The following is an 18,009-nucleotide window of genomic DNA, read 5'->3' on the forward strand; positions in this document are numbered from 1 at the left end:
TGGCAGCAAAGTTCAGCAAGCAGCAACCACAGCCAAGTGTGTAATGAGGTGAGAGACAGTGAAACACACACTCAAGCAGAAAAAAAGAGACATTGCGCCTCATTTTAACACACACGTGTGTGCATGCATGCGCGCACACACACACACACACACACACACACACACACACACACATACACGCACACACACACACGGTGGTAAAAGAGGTGTTCAAGGCTGTGGAAAAAAGGACTATTAAATATTTTGGCAGCCAACAATTCGAAATCAGTGATTAACAATGAGTCTTTCTAATATATTTATTTATTTGACATAATTTAATCAACTATATTATATATCTCATAAATTATTCACACTCCCAATGCAATCTCTTTGTTTGAGTTATATCCAGATATTCTCAAATGTAATATAAAATGCCAAATGTTCTAAAATGAATTAGAATTGTCATCCTTTTATTCAACAACTCTGAGCTATTTCCTATTCAAAGTTGCACTTGTGTCTTGCAGGACAAGTGGTCTATTAAAAAATTGCAGTCACAGTTTCAAAACTGGACTTCCATCTACGAGCTTTAATACATAGTAGTCTAGTCAAGTCAAGACTTGACTTAACTTAATACATAGTAATTATGAACAAAATAGTACACTTCATTTGTTTCCTTTCTTCTTCTTGAAACGAACATATCTCCACAAACTCAAAAACGTGTTCAATCTCCACCCATGTCTGGGTTTATTCACACATTGAGACACAAAGTCTCTTTCACATTAAGCTCATTGAAATGCATCTATTTGTCCACAAACCAACAGTCATTGTCTTGACGGACACATGCAAGCCAAACACAGGCTGTCACTCAAAAATGAGCACAAAATGCCTCCAGTCAGGCAGACGGAGATTCAAAATGGCCGACAGTTGGCGGTGTATGTGTGGGAACAGAGGAGCGTGTTCTGTGTTGACAGAAGATTTGGCAGCCTCCCAGTTACCGATTCATACAGACGTCAAATAAAGACTTAACTGTTCTACTGAGGAGAGAGACGGACAGGAGGCTCGAGCAGCATTTACATTTGCATTACAACTTGCATGCAGTCAACTTGCTCTCTGTCAGATCTTTGTCCGTTTCATAATACTCTCCTTTTATTCAACATCTACAATTTAATCCTTTTAGTAAGACTTACCAAAAATATAAAAAACACTTATACTCACACTTATTCTCAACATTTTCCAGCATTTCTGTGGTGGCAATAATATTTTGATATACTGTTCAGTAAGAATGGGAATAGACACAAATCCCAAGGTCTCCCAAAATTGAATCCACAAGAACGAGACGAGATTTTTTGCAAAATTTCTAATTTGAAATAATGCCTAATATAAATTTTCCAGTTTTTCAAATGTTTTCTTTTTATTGAGCAGACTGCCAGAAAATGAATGATCCATCTCTAAAGTGCAAATATGAACATAAACACCAACTTCAAGACCAGCCTCAGAAATATTGTGCACATATCCATGGCTACATCTATCATTCAAACACCGCTTTTTTTTTTTTTCCTGTGCTCTTTGCAGCTCTGTCTGGAGGCCTTCAGGGCCAGAGCACGTCCTCCATCAGCTCCGAGATCAAGTCCGAGGACGAGGGAGATGAGAACCTCCTGCAGGACTCCAAGCCATTGGACCCGAAGAAGGAAGATCTTGACAGCAAGGATCTCAAAGGACTTGATAGGTCAAGATCTAGGTAACCCGCCAAGCTCTAGATGTTCGCTTCTATCAAAACTCTCATTAGGCTGGTTACCCAAATCACCTCAGTTCCGAGAGATCCTCCTGAGTTGACAAACACTGTTAAATAAGGCTCTTGCATAAATGATTGGTCGTCTTGTTTTTTCTGAAAATGTTTTCAGACTCGAAAAGACTCAAACAAGGAAGGGCTTGAAGTAATGAGTGGTTTTGAGACCCAGCCTCTAGACTTTGATGAAGTGACCAAGTGTGACGAGAAGCAGCTAAATAAATCCGCTAATACTGCGGCGTTTTGCTCGAAAGCCACCAGGCAGCTCTGTTTTTGGAAACATGGCCGCTGCTAATTGATTTGAGTTAAGCCAGTGCTTTTGGCAGACAACCACAGCAGCACGGTTGAGACAAAACAGAGGTTTCCGGTGGACAAGAAGCTCTTGTTTGATCCCGTTTGACTCTCCATGGTCTTGAGCCTGGTTTTAACTGTTTCTCTCACACACAGGGTAGAACCCACCATCAATTTTCTCAAAGAAGTGCTACGTTGCATTCAGGGTATCGGACTCTTTAAGTAGAAGAGAATTCTATTGCAATGAATGGATCGATTTATTCTTTGATGTGGTAGTAAATAATACAATTCACATTACAGAATGAAAGTCATTTCAGTTGTGCAATTATTTTGTTGGAAGTATGCGCACAATCCAACAAATGCAGTATTTGACTATTTCAATAATCACTGACATTATCAGTGTGATTGAACTAATCACCATCAAAATCTGAATGTTTGTTTCCCACCCTGGATGCAGCTCAGCAGCCTTCACGCCTCCAGTAATATATATATTTTTTTCTCCCTGGAGGTTAAATGAAATCTGAACCATTTGGATCCCAAACCCAGAGACTTATACATGATGATGGCGGTCATGTAATCGATGATGTAAACCGATGATTTCACAATCTCTATCATTTTCACCACCGGGTGAAAAGAAATTACCTTTAAGCTGAACTTCCATCCTCATATCTTACCCCCATACCCCGACTCCTTCCGCCCCTCCCCTCCCCCTCATTTTCATCCACATCAATGGCTACCATAGCAACAACGACGATGAGGATCTATCTCCAGAGCAGAAGATGGAGCGGGAGCGAGAACGGAGAATGGCCAACAATGCTCGAGAACGCTTGCGAGTACGCGACATCAACGAGGCGTTCAAGGAGCTGGGCAGGATGGTTCAGTTGCACTTAAAGAGTGATAAGCCGCAAACAAAGTTGCTAATCCTTCACCAGGCCGTGGCAGTCATCCTCAGTCTGGAGCAACAAGTCAGAGGTCAGTGTACCTTCCAGCAGTATGCGCAGAATTGGACCACAGTATGTACTAATTTACGAACGTAACAGCAAATATTCCTGTGCTGGTGGTCATGCTTTTAATGTCTTTGTAATTAGCAACAATAGGCAAGGCAAGATCTTTGTGTCTATGGCGCATTTCATACACAAAATAGCTCAATATGCTTCACGTAGTTAAAAATACAATGTTCAAAGGCATTTTACACACGAGAGATTTTAAGACAGGAAATAAAATGGAGTTTACTAAACTTAGAAACAGAACATGCAGTGCATGACCAAGATGTTGGAAAAAACAAAATAAATCTACTGTGGAAAGACAATTGTATAATTCAACAAAGTAGGAGAATATAGATAACAATATGCACAACTTGTTTTATTTAAATCCATGCAAGTGGTTTTATTTTCAAATCCTCACATTCCAAGGAAATCACATTTGATTTCCTCAAACCACTAACACTAAACTAACTTAACTATTTGTACAACTAGCCTGCGAGCCACTCGTGCAGTCCTTGTGGGTGGCCACGTTGCACCGGGTTGATTTTTACCTAATTTACTGAGATGCATGTCTATAGAGCTGTGCGTCATTTATGCTAAAAAGTATTTTTTTTTTTCGTCCAATACAAACATTTCCATCTTTTTGGAACACACTTTTTCCTGTCATTCTTTATTCCTTAATTCCAAACTATAAAATTAGTCAGGTAAAATGACATGTTCAGTGAGGAAAAAAAATACACAGATTAAATCCTTCCAACCCGGTCACAAAGATTGTAACTTTTGAGGGATGCTGCTCAGAAAGTCAAGTAAGTAGTAGTAAATGTCTTTTGAAAGACTCAAATATTCTTAGGTTAGGCTGGTACTGTACCAGGAGATGGCAGCAATGCCACGGTTTCTGCTCCTTAGCTTCAAGGTCACCATTGACTTGGTGGAGGTGTTTAAGCATGAAAAATCCATCTGACAGTTTGTGTCTCCTCCAATTTCCAGAGAGAAACTTGAACCCGAAGGCAGCCTGCCTGAAACGCCGTGAGGAGGAGAAGGTCACCGTGGCATCAGACGGCACTCCCCTCTCGCTAGCTGCAGCACACCATGCCGCCATGGGCGATGGGTCAAACCCATTGGGACAAATGTAAAATGCAGCAACATCTTCTCCCCCATAAATGGTCAGAAGATTTCACTTATTCACTAATCTGCTGTTGTACCTTCAACTCAAAACCAAATTGAAGACTTGTTAAAAGTGTCCAGAATGATCTGAAACTAACAAGTTGAAAAAAGATAATTAAAGTTAGAATTGATATAGAATTTGTCTTTGGGCTTTTTGGCAGTTATTAGCATAAAAATAAAGAAAAAAATGAATTTGTAAGAAAATGTATGATGCCTTTCCCTAGTCCAAAGCATTCCAGAAAATGGCATGGAAAGTTAATAGTCAAAAGCCCATAGTGAAATAAACCTTTTCAGTTCTTGACAAGTAAATGTCTACAGAGCTGATGATACAACAGCTGGACAAAGGAAATCAGTCATGATTTACTAGTTTTGGTCTCGTCTGGGTACATTGTAACAACAGATTGGCAGTATAAGTGTGATTTTGATGTGTGACTTTATGTTCTGTCTTCATTATTATTGTCTTATTTTATTTGTAGTTATGTTCTTGGCTGTGCAACACATTTTCGACAAAGAACCGACAAAAAAGAAAGACTCCAAAAAAAACAGGGATCTCCAAGTCCGGTCCTTGTGAAGCCTATCCAAGCTATTTCATTCAGGTGTTTTGGAACAGGGTAATATATGAAACATGCTGGATAGTGGCTCAAGAGGATTGGATTTGGAGACCCTTGGTCCAAACAGAAGAGTAATACAAAAGAGAATCATACAGAAATACATTACAATATTGATCCGATATCGATTTAAAAGATGAATGATCTATAGTGATTACAAAAATGTATTCCCGGTCCAATGAAAAGGTAATTTGTCCGACAGACCGACATGTAGAGGGATTCTTCCTTTTACAACGGTGCTACCATACAACGTTTTTGGATTATGAATGACACGCACTTTATTTGTTTGCGCAGCGACGTAAGAATATGTTGCCATGCGGAACCAGAAAACAAGATCAGTTATATTTATGGTTGCCTGAAAATACAAATATTTTTGTTACAATATTTATTGTAAGAATATGTTGCCATGCGAAACCAGAAAACAAGATCAGTTATATTTATGGTTGCCTGAAAATACAAATATTTTTGTTAAAATATTTATTGCAATAATGGCCGGATGATTTATTTCTTCAAATTTAATTAACTGTATTTGTTTGGGATTTGGAATGCTTTTATGTGTTGCATTGTAAAATGAGAAAATTCCTTTTAAAACGGTCTGTTCTTGAATCACTTTGCACCTTTTTTCAAAAACAGAATTATTAATTCCATTTTATACATATATTTATTTATTATACAGTCTTTGTATAATATATAGATATAGATAGGTATCGATATACAGAGCTAGATATAGATATGTACACTCATTTTTTTTTTTTTTAAGTTTTCTCTCTTATCTCTCTCCAGGTCCAAGGTGCCCGAGTTCATCAAAATGATGAGTGACCACTTCCTCTGACAGTGTTTATATGAGCACCTCGCAATCAATCAAACCCAGTCTTGCTTGGCCAAACCAATCAAGATTTTTCGGACCAATCAGATCAGCCTCAGTGTTTCCTCTCGTGGCTTCTAATCCTCCTCGCCTCGTCACCTTTTCCTCCTTCTTCTATCAAGAAAACAAACTGCACCGGCATTAGTTGCTTTGCATCTCCACCTGAAGTGAACTCCTTTTATGTGGAGACGCCCAATGCAAAGAGGCTTTTTTAAATCGTATCTTTGTGGGAGATTTTGTCATGAAATTACTGCAAAGGGAGAGAAAACCTATGGATTGACCAGTCATTTAAGAAATTCTTTGACTTCTACTATCACCATTCCCAGTTTTAAGAACATTGGGCTTCGATATAAGACACGTGTAGTACTGTCAATGTATAAATATAATAGCAAAACACCTGGACTCGTGCAGTGGGGAGTATAGAGAATAATTACGCAAAACAAAACATATCAAGTATTCAAAGAGTTTTTTTTTTTTTTTTTGAGAAACATTGTGCAGCCTCAGCATGTCTCTGACTGAATGGCAAACAAATGTCACACTGTGGATGAAGCTGTGCCTGACATCCTCATGGGTGCAAAACAGTAAAACAGTCAGATGGATGGATACACAAGTAGGAACGAGATAAAACAAAATAAAACGAACAAACACTCTGAAAGTTTCTTACAAATTACCGGTTATGGATTATAGGTTAAGTATGGGGACAAAACAAGGCCTTCTTAGGTTTCTAAAATCTTTGCGATGCCAATGGTAAAAGTACTTTTTAAATTAAATGGTCCCTATTAAACCAGAACAAAAAAAAAAACCACAAAAAAAAACAAAAAAAAAACCTTGTCGCACAGGTCAAATGTAATATCTAGATGTTCATCAATGTTTCATTCCATATCCTAACCATCCATCTTTTTCTGTACCACTTATCCTCATTGGGTTTGTGGGCGAGCTGGAGCAAAGTCCATCTGATTTAGTGCGAGAAGTGAAATAAACCCCCGATTGGTCAGCATATCATATCCAACTTGGAAAATTGGAAAACGCTGAAGTGCCGATTCAAATCTATTAGTCACTTGAACACAATTAACCAATACTCTCCAATACTACAAAGGGCAAAAGTGGATCACACGCTGAAGCGCTGATTCAAATCTATTAGTCACTTGAACACAATTAACCTGAACTCCAACACTACAAGGGCAAAAGTGGATCACACACTATGGAACAAATCTACTGAGCATATTTCAATCACTCAGTTTGGAAATTGCACAAAGAAAAGACCAATCATGCCAACATGAAAAGAATACTGTTACATTTATCAAGATTGATGATAACGCAAAAGCTGATGATCAAGGTCTCGACCAAAACATCCCAATTTACTGTATATATTTGCATTAAATGATAAAAAAGAAAAAAAAACATGGAATAAGGCTGAGTAATAAAGTGTATCTTGATACATATTATGCACATTCCACATAAACGCCACTCAAAGGAGTGCTGAAGAATTCCAACCAGGAGTAAAATGGACCAACTTCCATTTCAATGGAAAAAGAGAATTTTAGATCATATTGAGGCGATAGTTATGCACCGAGGGAATACAAACAAACAATGATCTCTTTGGGGCTATAGGAGGGCTGAATACATTGTCATGCCTTGTTGATTGGTTCATAAGAGAACGCAAATCTCAAAAAGTTAAACCCTCTCCCGTATCCCGAATACCTCCAATGAGTGGGGTTTCTAGTTGAACAATTCCTCTGGATGAATTGAGTGTTAATTCTGGCTTCGTTTCAGATTTTAAATGACTTTGATTATGATCAATTGACGTAGGTCTATCAGGAATACATTTTGCCTCTTTGGTTTATTAGGGAGACATAAAGTACATATTGAAACCTAAAGAAATACAGACTGGAAAGTGAGAAAGCTCCGCTGATAGTGTGCTACCTTTTGTTGTCTCGTCACCTTTTTCCATTTCCTTTTTGGCTTCGAGATCACCTTTCTACTTTTGGACCATATTTTGTTTCAATTTCAATTTAGACCATCAAACTGTTTAATGTCCAGGGGGCCACTGTACTTTTTCGCCAACCCCTTGTACGGGCAAGTCCTGTGGTTTTCTTTCATAAAGAATCATCAAAAGTTTCTGAGCAGTGATTAAAAGTCGTGGCTAGTGCCTGATGTTAATGGTATAAGGTCAAATCTGACAGATAAGGCGCACCAGAATATTGTTTTTATTCCAGGGTTAAGAGCAAAATATCTTTTACCTCCCTCCACCGGTTTTAGATCTTCTCAATCTCACTGCTCCGCTTTCTGCTGATCCAAGCCTTAGGATCCCTAACATTGAGGTCTACCCCCAACCCACCCCACCCCACCCCAGCAACCCTCATAGTGGTCCCAGTGATGCAATTTGAACATTCACACTTCTACCAATGTGCCTTTTGAGAGTTCATATCATTGGAGTCGCCAGAGGAGGAGCTGGTCTTTTATAGGCTGCAAGCTTAGGGAAACCTGTTGTTGGTCTTTAGGTTCTATGCAGTCAGGTTTTTGTACCAGACCTGGGAATTTAAAAAAAAATAAAACGTTTGAAAAAAAAGAAATTAAAAAATAGTATTTTTTGGATAAAAAACAAAACAAAACAAAACAAAACAAAAATAAAATGTATTTGATGTACTGTATGCTTATGTGTAACTAGAGCGTGTTCTGACAGACACTTGATTTAGCAAAACAAGCCCTCGCCCCCGTTTGCCCTACCCCTTGGAAGAAATCCACTATCCTGAACCCAGCCCAGTTTATATGGTGAACGCGTCTCTTCTTGTAATATAGCTGATCCGCTTTTTATCAATATGTGATGGGCTTTTCCTTGAGCCAATGTAGTCTCCAGTACAACGTGTGTGGTTGTATGTCGTAAAGCGCTTTTTTCCTCCGTTTATTTTTTTAAGGAAAATCATTTTCTTGTTCATTTTTATTTGTATGTTCTGGTATACATGTCTATTATAGAAAATGTAAGAAAATAGAAATAAAAATAAAAAATCAACACAATTTGCTATCATTAGTGTTGTTCTCTGACAAGCGACAATTTTGGCACGATTAAAAATCCTACTCAATCAACAGGAAGGCACGGAAACTGGAAAAATAATCTATTTGAATAGATCAATTTATATATAAATGTACAAAAATATATACATATATAAGGACGGTGACTTTTTCCTTTTTTTTTTCTTTTGCAAATAAGTGTGTGCTTGGGGAGGAATTATTTTTCCAAAGACTGAAATGTCAGGCCCCCAGTGTTACAAATCATCGACAGACTTATTTCTTCTTATGTTGCCATGACAACCTCTGCCTCTAATATGGCGCCCCGCACAGGACAAAATGGCACAGGAGGACCAACACTGCTATCCATCATGGCAGTGACACACAGACATTGTAAATTGTATGTAACAAAACAGCAAACTGAACCCATATTTTGAAATCGTGTATGTAAAAGTTATATTTTTACATGTAGATGTTATTTGTGTTCCTAGAAATGTGTTGTTTTTTTTCAAGAATTTGTATTTTAAAAAAAAAAAAGTGTGTTTTTAAAATTTGTCACGTTGAAGTCATTGTAAAATGAGAAATTCAGATTTTTTTTTTTTTTTTTTTAAATCATGTTGGAGATGGAGTAGGGATGTTAGGACAATGATGCTGATGAGATCAAAACACATATACAGTATGGTATTTGTCCAAATCCCCAAACCTCATATTATGTTCATTGTAATTGTATTTTTGGCAGATAAATAGTTGTAAATAGTTACAAATCAAATTCTGTGAGCTTTCAGTGGGGTGAGGACATGCCTGTGAGATGTGACGATGATGATGAAGCAGTTTTTAATAAAAATAGTATTTGTCTGGTTAAAACATCGCATTCCAAACTCTGCATTGTCAGTTTTACATCGTACTGTTGTTGTGGTTGCAGACCAGCAGAAGTGTAACTCAAATTATTGTCTTTACCTCCACCAGGAGCAGCTTCCTTTCAGAGCCAGCCCAGGGCATTTGGTGGGATGGGGCGGTTGGATTTGCATTGGGGAAAAAATGTGCTAAAAAGCATACTTTTACTCTGTTGTGTAAAATTGGACATATTTGTCACAACAGGGCCTTGATTGTGTATTGAATTACATTGATGTTAATTTACTTGAAGTGTTTGGAAACAAAAGTGCATCCAAAGAAAGTCCATATAGTCAAGTGACTCTTGGGGCCATGGGCCTGCTCTGACTCCTGTACATTTATTTATTCAAGATCTAAATCAAAGTCCCGCAGAACACAATTCCAAATGTACTCCTGTACATTTATTTATTCAAGATCTAAATCAAAGTCCCGCAGAACACAATTCCAAATCAAGTTTTGCAAAAAATGAAATTGGAGTCGTCTTAGATAAATGAAACAAATGTCTGCAAGCTATTTGCCCAAAAATATTTCAGTAGGTGTGCGAGGCAGTTTCAGTTTGTTTTGAGTGTTTGCCAATACAATTGACTGTTGTGTCAAAAGGCCATGCTGCTTTGAATCGGACCTAGGTTGAACGCTAGGATTGAGTCTGTCAGTGTACAATTAATGTCTTTTTTTTTAAATAATGTTAATTTTCTCAACATTTAATTTCATATTTTCTATTTGTTTTATGATCGTATCATTTCACATGATTGTCATTTTATGTTACCCTATTAGCCAATGTGTTTTTATTTCTTCTCCCTCCTTGTTGTACATACACATCTCATTTCTCTTTTTCAGTGACTGTGCCAAGAGCTTTGTAATCTGTTACTCTGTACCAGTTTTACTGCAATAATGAGTTGAATTCAAAAATCTTCACTATTGTCCTTTGTTGTCACAATTAATTAGAATTCATCAACATTTAACTGAATGAATCGCATATTTTAAAAATCACATTTTAAATGTGGTTCTTTAATTTAGATGTTTGCTGTGTGCTTTTTTATATGAAAATTGATTGAGTTAACCTAAAAACATACAAATTGCATGCAGTGAAGTCTTGAGTAATTTGTTTTTCTTATAGAAACTGAGGATAGAAAACATTGGGGTGGAAAAAGCAACCTTTTGTATAAATTACAAGAATAATATGATATGAAATTTACTTGCGGGACTGTGAAACCTAAAGTAATCAATCACCATATGTGAGAAAAAAATCTGGGATTAACTAAAAGTAATGGTCAAGAGCATTTAGGGAATTTGAGAGGAGAGTTTTCCTTTGGGGTTCCGCTGCAACCCGCCAATACAATCCAACAAGTCCAATTAAATAGCTTGTTGTAAATCATTTAGTAATTTTTCAATAACATTAGCATTTGTTTTTTTCTTTAGATGATACATTCTTGCAGGATCCCAAAACATATATCGGGTCAAGCGAATTCATTTGTATAGCTCTTATCACAGAAATGTCTCAAAGGGTTTCACAAGCCTCCGGTTGACAACTTGTAGGGTTACATCCACTGATCTAAACCCATCCGACTATAAAATAACAATAATATATAACAACACTTGAGAAGGGACTCCTACCACAGATCCCAGCCAGACACAGGATGCCCAGGCTGCGATGGATTCCAAGTGAGTATAAGTTAACATCCAATACCATCTGTCTGCTATAGGCCTACAGTGTTAACGAGAACAATGTGAGAGTTCATGTCCATCCTCGTTGTGCAATGAGTGCTTTAAATGCCACAACAATTATTTACAGTAAATAATGTCAACGTTATTGGTTATATTCTGTTTTATGGATGCGACTGGACACACTTTTCCTTGGATTGATTTCTGACTTGATTACTGGTGTTAGCGTACGTAAGTGATACTCACTTTCCAGTTTTTTCTGTACAACTTTGGGTTATGTCGCTGCTGTTGGAATGAAACTCCATCGTGACAGCTTCCCCTTTTCTATGGGCCGGTTTACAGTAACAGAACACGTTTTCTACGGAAGATTGTTTGCGTTTGGATTGGATGAGGCATTTGCAAAAGCACTCTTAAGTACAAATATGGTGACTTCAGCGACATTATGAGTAATGTTTGCCTAACTGTCCATCTACTGACCTTCTCACCTTTCAAATGAATAGCTGTTTTTCTGCTGCTTTCCAAATCTTGTTTGAACAGTCAACTCATTTGTTAGAGATAAGGCTGCCCAAGTAGTGATTGCATATTGTCATTCCAGTCTTTGAGTACTTGATTAAAGGGTGAATAGTAGGTGTAGTTATCTCAATCTGTTATTATATCTGTAAAAAAAAAAAAGGGCATTTTTAATTAAGCTAACAAAATGAATGTTTGATTGTTTTGTATTAACCATTAAACAACATTGCAACATTTTGTTGCGCTCATCTAGAGAAGTAGAGCCCTTAGCAAATTTTCTTCTAGTTTACCATGCCGTCATTATTTAGTTATGATAGCATTTATGTCCGCTGACATTATTGATGGATAGAATTTTGCAGCTTTTGATTGGTCGCAGGATTATATGCTTTTGTCCGAATTTCATTCCTAAAAAAAAAAACGTCAATCCTTTTGAGACACTTGACTAAATAAATGATCGGAACTTGTGAATTCCATGGCAATGGGTTCAATCTCATTTTGAACTAAGCTTTTGTTCCTGGAATTCTTTTTGTAGGGTTCAAGTTCAAGACCAAAACAACTGTCAAGAACGAACAGATGAACTCTTCATCGCAGAGGTGATGAAGATAGCAGAAGATACCGACTAAGCACTTTTGAGCGTTGCACAAAAAGCACAACTGTAGAAGGGAATCAGTCAGCTATCTCAGCTATCTATAACCGCTAGTCGGTTATTACAGCAGAGGGAGTTATCAGTGTGAGTAAAGGTTGTCTTTGTAGGACGCTCCCATCTTCAGAATTTCAATCCAGTCACACCCTGAACAACCGGTGACACAGAGCCACATGTGTAGTAGCAGTGTGCTTCAAACCAATGGAAGGATGATTAATTAATAAGGATAATTCTATTGTGCATTAAGATAAAAAAAAAAATCAACACATCAAATTGAAATAATTCCCAATTATCTGACATCTTCGAGTAAGTTACCCTACAAATAGTTATTCTGTTTCCACCACAGAAATATTCTATTAGAGAGCAGGCCAACAAGTTGGCCAATGGAGAATATTCAATGTCATTTATCTTCAGTGTGTTTTGCTGTATATTTTGTCTCATTACTCATCAGCACTATAATGCTGTCATATCAATTGTGTAGCATTTGGTTTCATGTGTCATCCATGGATGTCACACCATCAATGAACATTAGTGAGAATGTTGTATAAGCAGTGAAACATGACCACACCATTGTGTAGGCCACACTGGAAGTTTGTCCTTACTAGTCCTCAGTCAAACTTCCCCAACCAAACTCCACAATCTTAAATAATAAGGAATACATTTTTATGCGAGCAAATGCTGCAGACCCCTTTCAAAGTTTGTGACGTCAGTCGCCTTTGTATACAGAACATTAAAGATTGTACCTTGAGGTGTTGCCACATTTTTGCTCTTTCAAACACACATTTCAAGAGCAAAATGTGGTAAATTTGACCTGTCAAGACCTCGGCACAATTCTGAAAACAATTTCAAAGTTTTTCTTTTTTTCTTCAGAGGCAACATTTTGCACAGGTGTCTTTCAGAGTAAAATCCATACCTGCAATATTCAATTTGCATAATTGTAAATTTAACCTGTCCAGACCTCGGCACAATTTTGAAAACAATTTCAAAGTTTTTCTTTTTTTCTTCAGAGGCAACATTTTGCACAGGTGTCTTTCAGAGTAAAATCCATACCTGCAATATGCAACCTGTTCAATGGGTGTGTCTTCCAGCTCATGCACGGAAGAATGTGAGGGCGTGGTTACGAGTTTTCAGCAACACCATGCAATTCTGTGTTCAGGCCAATATCATAGCAACCTGCTGCTATTTAACCAACAGGAGCTTCCACACCTCACCTGTAAACTGTCTTTACAAGAATATTTCTTTTCTGGCCTTAACAACTTGAATCACCACAATTACTGTGCGTCCAACTCCTAAAACATTTGATTATGCACAGTGGACAAGGCAACATGAAAATATCTGAGTGAGCTTCTCTGCCACTATTGACATCTTAATTAATCCAGATAAAGAGAATAAAACAAAGAAGGGTTGTAGCAGCAACATGTAGGAGCGAGACAGCTTTTATTACTGCTGCAGGAGATTCAGAGAATGAAGGAATTCCCCTTCCATGGCATTTTTTTTTATTTATTGGAACCTGGTTGAGCAATACCACAGAGCGTGTGTTAGTGACGTCATCGCCCTCCGTGGACACGCACTTTACGCACGCTTTAGCGGAATGCGGCAGGTGTAGCCTGGGACACACCCACCAGGCAAACTCCTGACAGGGGGAAGTAGATTCGGCTGGCTGTCAGTGTGCAGACCAGCACCGTACAGGGATCGGCAACAGGTAAGAAGTTTGAAGACGCTTTAACTTTAACACTCGAAAGGTTTTCACTTGACAACTAAAGTTCATTTTGGCGGAGTTGAGTGACTAGTGCTGGCGTGACTATAACTTTTGGAGACGTATTCTGGATAAACAGCTGCTGAGCAGGCACAAGTCTTTAATCGTGTCCTGCAAACTATGAAAACAGCGTCCAACAAATGGTCATGATTGATTACAAGTACAGATGAAGACGCAGATGTCTTCCTAATAGCTAGAAACAAGAGAAGCCTTTTTTGAATTTTCTAAATTCTTATTTTTGTTCAAGATTTACGCGGCAGAATTACATCTTTGTGGACTATAAACTGCACAGTTTACAGTACAATATTTGAAGTACCCATGCTGTGTTCCCAGGCACACCATACACTTGCAGAGTGAAATAAGATCCAGTGCAAGAAATGGAGTTAAAAAAAAAAAATCCGATCAAGTACATTCACCATTGGTTGACAGTCAACACGGTTGTTCTGAATTAGAACAGCATAATCCTGACTGCTGTTTCACTTTAATGTTTCTCCACACGTATTATTATTATTATTATTATTATTATTATTATTATTATTATTATTATTATTATTATTGTAGGGCATTTGATAGTTATATTGATGTGAATTACCGCAATTATCTAAGGTTGTATATTTTGATAAATGGGGTATTAATATAGCATTGTGGAATGTTTACTTATTTTATTTTCTCCAACATGACAAGGGAGACTATCTCAGCAAACAAGCTAATAGCCGCCCCAAGATCTATCTGCAACAGCAGAACAACATATACTTTAAATCATATTAGTATGATTGTGTTGTAACTAAGGGTCATGATTGGGACATCGTTGGGAAATGATAATGAAGAGATAGGAAGGGGAAAAATAAACAAGCCATGCCTTCTCTTAATACTGCACATTTATACGTCCTGCCAGGAGTTGTAGATTACTGAGGCCATTGTGTCATTCAAGTATCATTTCCATTTGTGCAATAGCTTAAATATACAGTAAGTTATTGTTTTTCTTCAAGCGAAACCTTATGTTGAGTCAAAGGGCGAGTCTGACTGTACTATGCACTATGCTCCGATAAAGAAGCCGAAACGAAAATAAACTTTATCGCAGCTGGGTGGAGGGTTGCTTATGTCCCCTACTTGAGCTCACGTGAAGCCACACGTATACGTATATATACTGAGGTTATGACAACTACCATAAATATTCTTGGTTGGCTTGTGACAAGTTTTGAGCTGAAATGCCTGTGACTAAAGGACATGTTATACAATCGATTCAAAAATCGGAGTTTATTGTGGATGTCTGGCATCAGCGCCAGCATAATGTATTCTTGTGTATCTACTTGTATTACACATAGACATAATCCCATTATTTTGCCATCGGTGGCACACTCACATAAGATAAAACAATCATTCTGAATTCGGTTAGTTGTTCAGACAAGTCAAGTCAAGAATGCGTCCATCTTTGACATTTTTAATTTCACTTCTTTTTCCTTTCGACTGATGCCATGACAGGGTTCTGTCTGAACATGCTACAGACAAAAAAATTACTGTGCACACAGCTTCAGTGTGTCCACAGATTGAATTGACAAAATGTTGTAAAACAATCACGATTATCATAAAACAGCTGACATGCTGCTATGTATAAAGGCTCCGAAGGTGCTATGTGGCATTCTGCTGGTGAAACATTGTTAGGGTGTCCACTCGCACAGTCAGTCATGCAAGTGAAAGTGTCTTTCCAAGTTGGGGAATGTTGAAAGTCAACTCAGTATCAGCTATTAGCATCTAAAATTCTACCTGCTGCTCTTCACTGTATGCGAAAACTAGTCTGTTAAGGTTGAAATGGGATAAATTGTTGTTGTAGCACTAGAAGCAAATATTCAAAGGCTTCTGCAAAGAACATGTTGGGAAATATTGATCCACTCAAATCCAACACAAGAACTAAATCAAATAGTGAAAGTTGTTTTTACAAAAATAATAAGGCTCATATGATTTACTTAACATTATTTTACACTGTTAATCTGTTTCTGTATCAAAGTTTTTTTTTGTTTTTCTTTTGCATTAATGTCACTGAATAAGTTGGATCATTAGAAGCACTTTACTGTTTCATGCAATGCAGTTCTAACATGCTACAGCCACAAACGGATTACGTAAATCTATCATGATACTAATATTGCATTTACTCAAGTACCGTTTGAATGCCATCAATATAAAATAAGACACCCTTTATTTCCTTTATATTTTAAAAGTAAAATCTAAAGAGTCACTGAAATATCTGCCCATACGCAGGGATTGGTCCTCATTCACAGCACTCACACGTAAACGCACACACACATCCACACCCTTTCTCTCTCGTTCTCTCACAGTATTTCTCACTGTCTCTTTATTGTGTTTAATGGGCCCGCATTCTTTCCCTTGACTTCAGTACAGACAGTTAACCAACCAGACCGACAAGAAAGCACAACTGTTGGCCCGCACGCAGTCACTGTGTTTTAATCCAAATGAGTTTTCTTATCAAGAGTTGCATATAATTTGGTGCTATAAAAAAGCGAGAACATTGTGGAAAAAGTCTTTCAATTCACATGACTTGTTTGTTGTTCTTTACGTTCATGTTCCACTCCCTCCTTGTCAGTCCTTCCTGTCCTCTCTCGCTCTCTTTCTCTCTTGCTCGCTCTCTGTGATGCCCTCTCCCTTCTCACACACACGTGCCACATTATTGCCTTAAAAGGGTTCCAAAACTACAGTTTGAATTTGTCAATGGTTTCACCCTGTTGCATGTTTTTATAGAAGATGAGAAACCTGCTAATCAATTCACATGGGTTTCATTCTGCGTGTTGTAGGTAAGAATCCAACGTAAAGACACATTTACCATCCTCACCATTAGGCACACCCGCACAAGAGGTGTCTCAAACATGATTCATTTACAAAAATATATTTATGTAACAGGGTGCTGAACTGTGGCCAATATGTTTATTTCTGTAGCTGTAGTTTAGTGATGATGAACTGCCTTGCATTGCATCATAGAGTCGCTATCATAATTAGCTCCAACTCCAATTAGTGTGTAAAGCAGAAAAACTATGATATAAACGTTTGTGCAGAATTGTGAGTAAGTCATTCAAATGTGCTTGTCTTGCATGGTGCCCGTGTGACCATTTTCTAGTACCTGCTGTAACCGTGACGCAAACAGTTTTCTGCTGAGGCGTGCTAGAGTCGCCGCTTGCCGGATTTTTCTTTCAGTGGTGCCGGTCAACCATCAGGATGACATAAGGTGTCATTGTTATTTTTGTAACTCCTCTTCTTGTTCTATTGTGTTTTACATGGGCATGGATACTCTTTTTTTTTTTTTTTTTTTTTAGCAAGTGTGAACAAAAGACCTTAATTCAAGATGTCAAGATGAAATGATAAATCAATATATGTAGAATTTTTAGATCCTATAAATCTGGAAGTTTTAGTATCTGCCTTCGAGGATGTTTGCAACATAATAATTGTACATTTGTGCAGTTCCTCAAGGATCATTGGATGGCCTTGGGAAGGATTCGCCGATGTACTTATTTTCAGGCAAGATGAGCTGGTCATTTTGTGAACACTGAACAAGCCGCCCCATTATGTGCTGCATCAGTTCCTATTATACTGCAAATGTCAAGTCCTCTGGTATGAGCAACACCCTGAGGTGGCATTTGGTGCCCATCAATCATTAATGCTGTGGAATTCGTGTAGAGCAAGAGAATGTTCTTGTCTCAAGCCAACCACCAAGTACTGCTGCTTTTCAGTCACAAATATGACAAATATTTGCAAAATAGCTTTATTGATTAACAAAGTTATGTATTACTCATAATCTATTACGGTTGCAAAATATATCTAAAAAATAACGATAACCTGAAATTGGTTCGGGGTTGCA

At 37.7% G+C, this 18,009-nt stretch overlaps 2 protein-coding genes across 5 annotated transcripts in view; both read left to right on the forward strand.

Annotated features, from left to right (window-relative positions):
* The window catches only part of tcf4 (transcription factor 4), a 161,253-nt gene extending 150,771 nt beyond the window's left edge, over positions 1-10,482 (forward strand). Inside the window, exons 20-23 of one of the 2 annotated variants that reach the window (XM_085926759.1) lie at positions 1,552-1,705; positions 2,799-3,028; positions 4,027-4,202; positions 5,595-10,482. In XM_085926759.1, the coding sequence (XP_085782885.1) occupies positions 1,552-1,705; positions 2,799-3,028; positions 4,027-4,172 (530 nt within the window). In that variant the 3' untranslated portion in view covers positions 4,173-4,202; positions 5,595-10,482. The remainder of the gene's footprint in view (positions 1-1,551; positions 1,706-2,798; positions 3,029-4,026; positions 4,203-5,594) is intronic. The other variant, XM_085926758.1, reaches the window with a different exon arrangement.
* Positions 10,483-13,954: 3,472 nt separating this feature from the next.
* Positions 13,955-18,009, forward strand: part of LOC147047906 (uncharacterized) — a 33,226-nt gene continuing 29,171 nt past the window's right edge. The window contains exon 1 of one of the 3 annotated variants that reach the window (XM_085926250.1): positions 13,955-14,090. The gene's annotated coding sequence lies outside the window, so the exon portion shown is untranslated. The remainder of the gene's footprint in view (positions 14,091-18,009) is intronic. The other 2 variants (XM_085926252.1, XM_085926251.1) reach the window with 2 other exon arrangements.

This window comes from Syngnathus leptorhynchus, chromosome 12 (genome assembly GCF_054491065.1).
Source record: "Syngnathus leptorhynchus isolate UIUO chromosome 12, UIUO_Slep, whole genome shotgun sequence".
In the NCBI taxonomy this organism is placed as follows: domain Eukaryota; kingdom Metazoa; phylum Chordata; class Actinopteri; order Syngnathiformes; family Syngnathidae; genus Syngnathus; species Syngnathus leptorhynchus.